Source organism: Coloeus monedula (genome assembly GCF_965178545.1).
Source record: "Coloeus monedula genome assembly, chromosome: 1".
Taxonomy (NCBI): domain Eukaryota; kingdom Metazoa; phylum Chordata; class Aves; order Passeriformes; family Corvidae; genus Coloeus; species Coloeus monedula.
Genome location: NC_138781.1, coordinates 87,568,272 through 87,581,377, shown reverse-complemented (window position 1 = coordinate 87,581,377; position 13,106 = coordinate 87,568,272). Strand labels below are relative to the sequence as shown.

The window sequence follows — 13,106 nt, the reverse complement described above, 5'->3', positions numbered from 1 at the left end:
AGCTAAAGATTGCTAGTATTTCAATGCAAAATTATTTAATGCATAAGTATTTCCTGGGTATTGATTCAATTCTTTAGTTAAAATATTGTTGGATCAATATCTAGGCAGTACAGATATTCAACAGCTCAGTGTCAAGTCCTTAATGCTTAGAAAATTCAGTCCCACACTTTGCAATTTCATGAAATTTTAATATATGAAAATAGTATTGTTTATTTGTCAAAGTCTGAAAAAAAATAAACTGCATTCACTTTACATTTTCTTCACAAGTGAAGCAACAAAGACAATTATAAATTACACAATGTTTTTATAACAACAAGAAAATGATTAGCAGTTTTAAGTTAATTTGCTGGTATGCACATACTTGGCAATAAAGTTTGATTTTCTCTCTAGTTTTTCTTTTACAGCAGGGATAAATAAAGCTTTTTCATGTATTATCACAGGCTTGTCCTTTACAACAGGTCCCATTTCCAATTCACAGAAACGTGAGTTTTATATCCAGCAATGCATAACTAAGCAAAACTTAACTGACGTCCATTCAGCACATTCAGTTCCCAAAGAACAGTGACATAAATTATTAACTTCCACTGACACGGAATGCTGTGAGATATTCTGAGGCAAAAGACCCGTAATGCACAGCAGTCATACTGATGACTGGATCTGTACAAAGGCCTTCTCCTTCTCTAAAACAAAGGTGGATATTTCACACTTTCCCAAGACTTTTCTTAATGAAATATCCCACTAACTTCTGTGGCCTCTGCTGGTACTCCACAAGGATATCATGTGAGCTGGTGATCTGATCCCCTTCAAGCCGATTCAGAAGAGTGACACACACTACGGCAGCTAGAAATTAAGAGACAGCATGAGTTAGGAATGACACTCTTGCATTTACAGTCCAAAAGCATAAACATTTGAACAAGAGAAATCAAACCCCAAAAAAGGGTGTGCAGTATCACAAGACGCTAGGGGACAAGCATGCTGTGGATGATACAAAGTAGAAATAGTTTAAGAGAACTGATTGCTACGTTAATAAAGCCAGAGCTCTCAGGCAGCTGCAGATACTTATTGTTATATCGTGATTCTTATGTTTTCCTTGATAGGAAGCATATGTCACAAGTAGCCAGCACCTGACTGGTAGGAAGCGTCCCTACACACTGTTCTAGAAGAGGTAGTCACAGTCCTCCACTGAGTGCCTGTGCTGTAGGTGCCATCCCTCAGGAAGCAGTAGATGAGCTGCCCCCACATTCATGGACAGGGAAGAACACTGTAAGCACATGAGGACCTCAAGGATCATCTCAGGTTCATCTGCTGCCTTTCAGTACTCAGATCCCCAAAGGCAAAATCCATCCTTTCACTCAAACTGAGGTCTATCACTCAACCTTATCACTCTGCTCTGTCTGGGCTTTCTGCCAGTGACAATTTGCAGAGCACAAACAGTAAATATGCATTACAGACATACAAAGCAGAGACAGCAAAAGGCCTCCTGACTTGCTCAGGGATAGTACTGGTTGGGTTTTTAATCCCTTTCAAGTCAGTAAGAGCTGAAGATGCTTGATACAACCATTGGCCTTTTTGCTTATATGTCTTCATTTTGTCCTCCTTGAGCTTAAAGGAATTTGAGAAATATCAGTTTATTCCTTGCTAAGGAAAGTGAGAGAAGACAGTTAATATGGTAAGAAGAAAGACGCTGTATTACATTATTTGTAACTGCTCTTTTTTATGTAGCTTGTGTAAAAAAAAATTAAAACTCATTTTATGATTTGGAATGGTTTATTCATGGTGCTACTAAAAATCCTCAACTGCTTAAGAATCATAGTCTTAAGTCTACAGAAAATGATTGTATGTTCCATTTGATGTGAAAGTATAGAAACTGAGCATAGTTTTATATATAAATATCTGAGAATCACCTGATTTCTTAAACTAAGCAGTTGCTTTCTACAAACTTCAAAAGCTAACTGGAGAAAACAAATTAATGCCATAGGGTAATTAGGTACTTTAATGATTTACATGGTTGCCATGGACTGGAATAGGAAATGACAGAAGTAAACTGCGTAAAAACTACATAAGGAAGTTTGATAAGTTGTGACACAAATCAAACAATTGTAGCAACAAAATTATAAGCAGAAATATTACATATATATATATATGCAGAAGGTATGTTAACATTCAGCTGTAGTTTTTAGCCACAAACCCCCTGCAATACAGAAAATTTCCTACAGCTTGGGTAAAGTGACTACTTTACCTTTGACACCACTGAGATTACACATAGCAGCAAATACAGAAGACTCCATCTCGATGTTTCTGACACCAGAATCATAAGCATTCTTCAAATATTGCAGTTTTTCTTCTTCATCATATAAGCAGATTGCACCATCCAACCTGCCCTGTCCTAGAAAGTAATTTTGTGGAAGATTTCAGAGTGATGTTGTCACAGAGCAAATTCAGTTTTGAAAACACCCAGTTATTACAGTTTCCTCCATGCAGTGTTCAGCTTTTACTACTACTCTTTATTTCTGTGCACAAGACAAATAGGAAAAAGTGATTCTTAGCTATTGCTAGAGCTTCTACATATTACTTGCATTTCTCATAATGTGAAACATGGCAATTTAATTGGTCTTCTTCAGCTTCAATTCTCAAATTCATAAACAGAAAAATGTACGTTGTAGATTCCCACATGTACAGCAAGCATCAAAATTCCACAAGAAACTTTAAGTTGTATGGAAGTGCTTCATTCTTAATATGTTTAATCACTGTCTAAAAAAACTATCAGGCTTGAAAGTGCTTTCCTGTTTCTGCCTTAAAAGGATGAACATTTTATTACTCACAGAGCTTCTAAGGTAAGAGATGAAGAGTCTCTTAAGCTAACTAGCTAACATTATTGTAAATTTTTGAGAAAATTTTAATTCAAGTTATTCAATAATAACACCTACAGACAAGACAGAAGCAGCTTATGTGCAGTAGAGTTAAATTACACTGTATTTTACTCAGTATCTTCTTGGGTTTGGGAGATTTACTTGTAAATTGATGCCCTCGATCCTGTTCTCAGCTTTTGCTGTATGAGTTTAAAACATCCCTGACACTTTTTTTTAGCATTGCTTGCACCTGTGGTTGGTGCCTGAGACACATGAACTGCAGCTTGCTCCTGTCCAAGCTGGAGCACTATGATGGAGATCATTTGTCACCTACTCAGCAACAGACAAAGTGGGATCAGGTGCCACTTACACTCTGTACTCACAGGGTTTGAAAGATGTTTCTGAATGAACATCTAGATTTGGGAGAAAAGCACCTAAATGTCTGTAATTTATCCAAAATAGACCTTGCAAGTTTGCGCCTCCTACATAGCAGCACTGACACAACTCAGCAAAATAGTATCTTCGGCTGTCTGATCACTGCTTTGCTCAAAAATGAAACAAGTTCCAACCCTTCTTTTAGAAAATATTTACTTTAGGTACTTAACCAGTGCAAAGAAACCCAACCCTAAACCAGTCACAAATAATTCTCACTTCTCTAATCCCCTAGGATGCTTCAGTAAATCACATAAATTTTGTGACAAATATACCTGACCGGTACATGGGAAGTGTATAGTAGACTATATGTATTTCAGAGGATCTGTTAAAGCTGGGGAAAAATCTCCACAAAATTAAAAGTTTGATACAGCAAACTGCTAAGAACAATTCTTGATTTTATGTAGATGAAAAATAGGTTTTGATTGGTGAGACAAGCCAGAGTACGGAATGACATCTCTTAATGTTAATATATTATTCAATATTTCCCTATTGCTGCTTACCAATACTCTTCAGTTAGTCTACCACCAGTCTTACCTTCATAGAAATCCAAAGTGCACATGGTGTTTCCAATGACTGTATTGAACTGACCGATTTCTTTACTGCACTGCATCAGTTCCTTAGCCAGCTGTTCATCCAGGTTAGTGCTGCGGATTACTGTCTTTCCCAGGACAACCTGTTCCAACTGAGGTTTGAAGGTGGCATCTACAGACTGCCTAGTTATAACCACTGAGCCTGGCTCCAGACCTGCAGCAAAAGGAAATAGATGTAGCTTTACAATGTAGTTAACAATTGGTTTCCAGATACATAAAACACACATCTTGACCCAACCTGCTTCTTTTAGAGGTGGCAATTTTGCCTCTGAATCCACCAAGAGAAATTTTTTGTCCATGTCTAGCTGCTTCCGTTTATAATTACAAATAATTTCTGAAAGAATTAAATTTTTCCTTTCTCACTTCTTTCTTATATTTTCTATACAGGACAGGAATGTCCTTCTTCTCATATTGTCAGATCTTTAAGTGCATTTTCCCCATGCAAAAGCAGAGGTTGCCTTTACTTTCAAAATTACAGAAGAAAAATTATGCATCTCCTGTGGAACACTGTTCTGACCGTTAATCTCTTACATGCAGAGAGATGCTTTACTCTCCTGCAAAGATACTTTGGCTTGCAGAAAGAAAGAAAGAAATCAAGAGGGGAAATACCTATTCCACCAGAGGTGCCAATACGAATGATGGTTATGTCGGAACACTTGGCATGATACAACAGTTTGATCAGCTCATGCAACATGATAGAAATAGAAGGAATGCCCATACCATGCTGAAAAGAAAGCATAAATTAATATTCCACATTCATACAGACAACACAAAATACATATGGAAGGAGGAGCTGGGCATTATTTCCTTCCTGATACTGTTTTCCCAAACGCCACCTAACTCACTCCCACAAAAGCCCAACCTCTGGGCCTACAGAAAGATACTGAAAGGGCCTACAAGTAGACTTCCACTGGTTTTGGCAGACTGTGAATGAAATACAATATTTCTAAAAATCATGAATTACAGAACATTTACATTCTCAAAAGTATAAAGAGTGTCCTTTCCCAACAGCTGATTAATGCACTTCATCATGGAGCAATTCCTAAATACAAGAAAAACCCCACTCTGATTTTTCACTAACCTGAAGTGCTAACAAATAGTTAAGCTAATTTTTTCAAAACACAGACATTGTGGTTTAGCCTTGATGTTCAGCAAATAGAAGTCCACATTAGCTTGCACAATATTATGATAATTACAGCTCACAACAAAGGGTGCAAAATAATGCTGCAGTTTTGCAATTGCAATTGAAGCATGTAATTCTATCTACAAATTAAAGCTATGAATTTCTTTAAAATGCATACATGAGTTGGCAGCACCAGTCCCATGGAATGCTACTCTTAAGCACATTTGACAGTGCCATTGCAGATACACGGCTCTGGGAATGATACAGACATTTTTTCCAACACCCCACATGTGCCACATGACTTTTGTTCCCTATTATTCAGGGTACAGAACAGGGATGAGGCAACAGTAACTGCTCAAAAAATCTGTAAGGCCATTCCTGCAACACCTCAGTGGTACACTGAGGAAAAAGGATGCAAGAAGGAGCAAAGGCATTGGAGATTTTCCCTCTTACAAAAAAGGTCTAAAAAGGAATCCTTAATTAGCTGGCTGCACTATTTTGAGCAGCCTGATCCTCTCTGTGAAGCATTTAAAAGAAACATGCATTCAAACCTTCTACTTTGAACAGCATCAAAACTGAACTGCGTCCCGTGTCAGACAAGGGGAAGTACTCACACTGACGGACAAAACGGGCCCCACTTTGTACATCGCATAGCGGTCAGTGCCCGCGCAGATGTTGGGGTAGTCACAGCCGGCGCCTCCGAGCCCCAGCTCCTCCGCAATGTACGCGATAAAAGCCTTCATCCGGGAAGGACTTCCTCCAACACACACAAACTGGGGTGAACAGTGGTCAGCAAAACAAAATCAATTGCATGATTCCGTGTGTCAAAGAACATTCAAAGAACAACATGAGTATGCAAACGCCTTCAGTTAGCAGAAATTTATTCCTAGCTATGGTGCTCCTCATAGTCATTCTAAAATGCCATGAAAAAGAATTATGGGAAAAAACTCCAGCTGCCTATATAGCACTCAAACGCCTTCATCCTGTTTAAATGAATGAAAGACAAATATTGACATGAAGACCCAACAAACAGAAGTTCTATCTGAATACTACAGCATCTACCTTTTCACTGGATGAAAAGGGACTGTCAAAAACAATTATCCCCAGCTTTGCTGGATACTAAAAGTGACAAGAACCCACGAAATTCTTCCCCCTTTGCATGCACTCCTCAGTCACCAGTAGGCTGATACATCTAGTCTTATTCTGAAGACAGCTACACTTTCACCTTCTGCAGAAAAGCTCAGGCTTGCTGAACAAAGCAAAGCATCTTACCTTTACATCCCCAAACAATGCTGGAAAATCATGGGTACCAGTCCCAAGAGCAAAATGATACAGGATGTCCTCTTTCATTTTCTCCAGGTGAGGGTTGCAGAGATGAATGAAATTCTCTCTGCCAAGACAGCAGCATTGTGAAACATACAGAATATATACAAACCCCTACACTGAATAGATAACAATTCTTCAAAGTCAAGCAGTCAGAAGTTGAGGAATGCAGCATGTACAAATGCCTACACTACCTTATTTTACTTCCTTGTGCATTGTATTAAAGAAATCCTAAATTTCATAACTGCTTTATGTCTTATAAAGTATCACATATGACATTTCACATTCCATTCATTGCACAGGATGAAATTGCTGAAGAAAAGCCCAGATGTTTGGATGCACTTGCAACAGTGCAACCTTTATCTTAAACTGTGTTAAAACTGTGAACCGGAGTGGGTCTTTATGGTGAGCACAACAATGGCAGCAGGACCATGGAATATTCAGTAGACCACCTTACTACAAAGGCAATCCATAGAAAAGCTGAAAAGCAAACTTGACCTCCTTTTTGACTGAAACTCCATCAGCCACCCAAGAAGGATGAGATTATTTGGGCTTTATAAACAAGCACAAACTAGATTCTGGCAATTTGTCTTACTTTGTCATATGGATAGGAGAAAAAAACCCCTATGGCATAAAACTGATAACAAGGATACAGAGGATCTGAAATAGGAAAGGGGAAAGTGGAAATCTGAAGGAAGGAGAAAACCACTGAAGTGGAAAAAAATTCAAGAAAATGAGAAAAGAGACAAAGCGGTAAAAAGAATTCATTTCTTCCTAAGTGCTTCTTGTAAAGAAATGATACCTCTTAAAATAAAAACAAAAATTAATCTGTCTGAAGAGATGGGAAATGACAGGGCAAGGAAGGAAACCTCAGCTGCTTGGCCTGTGGGATCACCTTCATGGAAAATTCAATAGTGGACTCACTAACCAAGCTGAATGATTCATAAAATGTCTGCCTTCTGTGCTTGATGTCTTAAGTTCAGTTGAAACCAGTATGAAAGACTAGTCAATAAGCACAAGCTTAAGCAGAACACTGGCCAGTACTTCAAAGCAATTTCTGAGAGATGGAATCAAGCAGCAAATAGCTTCCAGACACAAGAAGATGACTTAATATCTTAATGGAGAATCACTGCAGGCACAGTATGGCTCAGCAAATTCAAACTGCTTTGTCAGAGGAGACAAACAAAAGAGTTCACCTGGACTTTATGCAAAAAATCATTAGGACAATTCAGGAACAACTCTGAAGCCTCAGCAGAGGTGTTTAGCACTATTTTAGATGGTTTAACTTATCTCATCTGCCTTCCAATGCCTCTCCAAAAAGGGAGAGCTTTCCCATACACCTTATCTGCCAATCCTGTGCAAGACGAAGGAAGCCTACAGCGGCCAAGATGCCCATGCTGAGGTCACTGAACTGTTCCTCACAAAGCAAATAGTTACAACCCAAATATTCTGAGTATAGCAATTGCTTCTGTTCTTGATGGTCTCTCTCCAATATCATTAATTATCCAGTAATACATGCACAACCAAGGAAAAAGGTGTCATCCCAACCCACCCTGTCTGTCCTTGGCCACTGCAGACAATCACCCTCAGAAAATGAAGGAGCTGCCCACCCAGGCAGCCAGTCCATTCATCCCTTCAGTAGGAATTCCCTTCCGTCTCCCATGGGCCCCATTTGCCTCTCTTTATACAAATCCTGCCTGAGGTGGAACCAAAGGCTTTGGCTGCCTTTGCTCTTCCTTCCAAGAGACCTGTTTGACTCTGGGAGAGCTAAAGAGCAGGTTTATGGCCCATCAGAAAGGTGTAGAAAACCTAGGAGTTTACCAGCTCATATTAGCAGAATTTCCAGGCTGCCTCCCCTGAATTTTATCTGTTCAGTTTTGTGGGACTCTCTACATTTATTCACTGGGTCATTCACAAATGAAGTCCCAATATCTGGCTGTGCTGATGTCCACTGGAGTGGTTGTTACATACAAATAGGACAGAATATGATTTGACATTATATTACCATCTATACTCAGGTGAGCAAAAAATTTTATTTCCTCCTTTATGAGAACACTGGCAACAAAAGCTTCTCTCCAGGAAATAAATCGTGAAAAGGCGAGGCCTCTATTTAAAGTGCAAGGAAATTCATGTGGTATGTGCCAACACCCCTGTCCTCATGCCTGGCCAAAACACAGCCTCCTTCCTCATCAATGGCTATATTCCACCCTTCTCATCCCACACCCCACCAACAGCGCTCTCCAACCCACCACCTCAACACAGTGAGGGGCTGTTATCAACTTCCTCAGCTTATCTGCACATCTGATTGTAGACTTGGACCCCAGGGTAACATGAGCAATAAAAACTAGCATATTGTTATGTGTACATAGGACCAATGCCATGGATTTACAGTAGAGGCAAAGTTTGCTTGATAAAAATCTTTGGCATGCAAAGCTCAGGAGCAAAAAATGTATTTCCCTAAAGCTGTTGTAAAGCATCTACAACTTCTGAGGGTCTAAGTAAAACATGACTCTTAAGAATAAACAGGCAAGTAGCAGGTTTTAGTAAAATAAGCTTAAAGCAAGGATTAGAGAAACACATTGAAATATTTGTTTGAACTCTTGAAGCAGCAACCAAAGTCAACATTTCAGCAGCTCATTGGATTAAAATAAATTAATAAATAAAATTATTACCCTGCTCCAAAGAATTCACTGTTGAGAGAAGTTAAAATGGCTAACCAGTGAAGTCCTCTGTATAGGTGCAGTAAAAAAATAAAGCATCCATTTGTCAAAAGAGCTGCTGTTGGATACTTGGCATTATCATAAACCTTATCTTAAACTAAATGAGCGTGTAATGAGTTTGGGGAGGAACTTTAGGTGTTAACTTAGACAAAATAATTCATTTCTCAATCTTACTTTGAAGCCTGTCCATCATCAGTTTTCTTCTCGTTCGAGGAACCAGGAGCCATGTATGTTTTATACCTAGAATTACATTTAAAAAAATAAATAAGTTCATCAGAATAGTCCCATCTGTAAAGCTGGAAGCATTAAGAGAGAGAGAAACCTTCTGTATTGATGATAACTATCATGAATATTCAATTCCCCAAATAATCCAGCCACACTAGAGCTTTAACAACTGGAGCAAAAGGAGCAAAAGGAGCATATACAATTTTTATGGCTGAGCATCACCACTTTCAAAGCCCTCAAGCCTAAATCAATCCCTTTCAACTCCCACCTCACCAGTACCTCTGTTCTGTGGTATGAACAGCAGCAGGTCCATGCACCACAGAGAGGCAAGTCTCATTGCTAACTAACTCACCCTCTTTCTTCCCTACCTCCCACACCAACAGCAACTGCCAAACCAGCTTCAGCCCCCTTCCACCTTTGGCTCTAGAAGGTCTCCAAAGCTCAGTTCAAGCTGTCAGACTCCTGAAACTCGAGTCCAGGAAGCATCTTACTCATAATATCCTCTTCATGAAACTCCTCCTACTGACCTTAAGAGCACTTCTTCTTTCTCCAGTATAAAACAAGGAACACGAAACTAAAACATGACCTCAAAAAGCCACAGCTCTCCAGTTTATCATCTATCCTGAATACTTTTTTTTCTGATCCATTACCCTAACCTATATGTAAAACCTCCTTTCTGCATTCTTCTTTACATCTAAATTGGCAAATGTATCACTGAGGCTTTCATGCTGGTCCGAAGACAGATTATAATTATAGTATGATTAATTTGTTATTATTTTCAGAAGTGACTAAGGCTACATGATGATGTTGGTACTTTCTGGGAATGCCCTTATGGGAAGTATTGAATCACAAAGTTTTTCTCTACCCTCCATTAAGAAGGGCCTGACAGCACAGACATTGTAACAGAGACAGGATTACACTACAAGGAAAGAGAAAGAAATCGGTCCTGCAACAGAATTACATCATATGTGAATTTCTAAGGAAGTGAAGAACCAAACAAAATAAACAAGAGGTCTGCCTGTTAAAAGCCACTGAATACTGGAAATTTAATAAAATTTATAAAGACAATTAGTTTTCTTCATTTAAAACATTAACCTTTATTAAACAGACCCAAACTTCACATGTACTAGATACCCTAAACATATTCAACCATCTATGCTCAAGGAGATGATGTATAAAAGTTGCATTTATAATCAACTACACTTCCTTATGGTGGTATGAAGTACAGTCAGCTACTACTGGGTATCGCCATTATATCACATACATTACAGGAAAAATGCATTTCTCCCTACAGTGCCACGAGTCCTGGTAAAGAGGAGTTGGAAGTTAAGGAGAAATAGCAAAGTGATTTTTATATGGCAAGAAGAAAAATGGCTGCAAATAAACCAAGGATATTCATTCAGCTCTTGTTCACAGTATTAAGCACCCACATGATTTTTAAGTGGTTTTGGTTCTGTGATCCCCTAAAGTAGTCACAGATGATATACTTCAAAAACCCGAGAACAAAGTTCTGACAGTCTAAAGGTCCAGCATACCCCCTCCAAGAGCACCCAGATGGAGGTGTCTTGGCAGGAATTGAAGGAAGGACCAAGCAGAAGGCAGCTTTCCCATGGCAGACCCTGACAGCAGTCAGGTAGTAGCTGTCAAACAACCAGTTAATGTAAAACCACAAAACTGTCACACTAACTAAATGGAAATTTTTACAGACACATCAAAGGTTTCTGCAGTCTTCCTCAGCCAAAGTTAAAACTGATGCTCAACAATAATGTGCGCCCGGCAGGACTCAGATCAAGAAAGGGTGAGGCCTATTTTAATGTGTGTGCACATCATAAAATGGTTTGGGTTTGAAGGGACATGAAAGATCACCTCGTTCCAAGCTCTCTGCCATGGGCAGGAACACCTTCCACTAGACTAGGTTGCTCAAAGCTCCATCCAGCCTGTCCTTTAACACTGCCAGGGATAGGGCATCCACAGCTTCTCTGGGCAACCTGTTTCAGTGTCTCAGCATCCTCATAGTGAAGAATTTCTTCCTAGTATCTCATCTAAACCCTCAGACTGGTGCTTTGAAACCATGCAGAATCCACTATAATTGCCACCTCTCATTTCCCCCAGCCATCCGTCATTTTTGAAGAAAGCTCACAGTCAATGGTTTCTGCAGAGAAAAGCTCTTGTTCGGTGTTCATCCGTCATCAGGAAAAGCTGAAGTCTCTGTAAAATTGATACTACCCTGCTGGTCTCCTCGCTGCTGCCGGAGCGCTCCCCCGACCCCGCAGACAGAGCAAGCGGCCCCGTCCGCCCAGACGCCGCGGCACCGCCGAAACGAGGGCTCGACCGGACCGACGCCTGCCCCCGCCGCCACCCTTCCCCTGCCCACTCCCGCCGCCCGGGGTCCCGGCGACCGGGGGTGGGAGACACGGCGGGCACCCCACCATCCTGCCGGGAGCGGACGGCGGGCTGCCGGGGCGATGGGCAGGGCACGGTTCTCACCGGGGTCAGCAGGATCCGCCGCTGGGAAACCAGGAAAGCCGCTCGCTGTTCCCGGGCGGGCTGCCGGGCTCCCGGCAGAGCCACCTCCCGCCAGCCGCGGCACCGCCCCGCCCCGGGCCCGGTTAACCCCCTGCGCGCCGGCGAGGCTGCGGGAAGCGCCGCGCTGCGGGGCGGGCACAGGGCGCGGCTGTGGCAGGGATGCCGGTGCCCGTGGGGAGCGGCAGCCACGCAGCCGGCCTGCGGGAAGCGCGGGGCTCCGGGCGCTCGGCGGGACAGCTGCTGCCAGGGCACGGGCGCTCGGGAGGACCTTATCGTGGAGATACAGATACAGATATACAGATACACAGATATACAGAGATACAGATACACAGATACAGATACACACGCAGGTGTCGGCACGCCGAGGAGGGCGGAGTCGGGTCGGTGCCTGTGTCTGCCCTTGTGTGTGTCGGTGCGCGCACACCGTGTGGCCGCTCTTATGGGCATTTGGGCACGGCAAACACGGTGCGAGAAAAGAGCAGAGATGGCTTCGGCTACTGGAAGAGTAAATTTAACATCTTTCATACAGTAACTGAAAACATCAAACCCACAATCCTGCAATATTCTTTTAAAAATAATTTTTCGCACCAAAACCACATTGTAGTTTGTCATAGTAGGGAATACTTGGGAGACAAAGCAACTAAAACCTTCTTGGTAGAGAACTTTCTGTGCCTCAGGACAGTAAACACATTAGGCACAAGGCATTACTGAGACGTATTTATTACAAAATCATTCATTGGGCATTTAGACTAACATTTATTCTTATCCTGTCTCACACCAAAGGACTTTGTATGGGAATATAAGAGAGAGAAATCCCTTGCACCGATGCATTTCTAGGTGTGAACGACATGCAAGAGGAATTGTTCAACAAACTCAGAAAAATGTCACCTGTTCAGCTTGTTTAGATTTCCAATGGGTGAAACAGAAAGACAGCCTCCTAATCCATCTTCCATTTTCCTGTTCCTCAAATATTTGTCAAGACTTCCAAGCTATAGTATTGAACAAGCACCTTAGAAGAGTGTTTAATTCTGTGGAAGAAAGTTTTCCTTTAAACAGGAATATTACCTACTCCTTCATCTCAGGGTCCACTGAAAAGTCGTCTTTGGCTTTCAGGAGGTTTTCTATTCAGCTATATATTAAGAGAATAATCAGTATAAATTGCTTTTTTGTAAATAATAAGGTTACTATTGTAACCTTGTCTGAAATGTTCAATAAATTATGCGTTTCTATGTATCTAATAATTGGTAGTAACCTTTGCTCTCATTTATCACTAGCAAAATTTAAATGTCCTTTTAGCTTCCCGGTTTTGTAGCGT

General features: G+C 41.0%; 1 protein-coding gene across 1 annotated transcript; it reads right to left on the bottom strand.

Moving 5' to 3' along the window:
• Positions 1–409: 409 nt before the first annotated feature.
• UPP1 (uridine phosphorylase 1) lies at positions 410–11,818 on the bottom strand. Its single transcript, XM_082294653.1, has 8 exons — positions 11,753–11,818; positions 9,215–9,280; positions 6,270–6,387; positions 5,612–5,770; positions 4,484–4,598; positions 3,819–4,028; positions 2,240–2,386; positions 410–840 (listed from the first exon to the last, which is right to left on the bottom strand). The coding sequence occupies exons 2-8, from the start codon at positions 9,265–9,267 to the stop codon at positions 701–703; spliced, it is 942 nt and encodes a 313-aa protein (XP_082150779.1). The 5' UTR covers positions 9,268–9,280; positions 11,753–11,818; the 3' UTR covers positions 410–700.
• Positions 11,819–13,106: the final 1,288 nt, after the last annotated feature.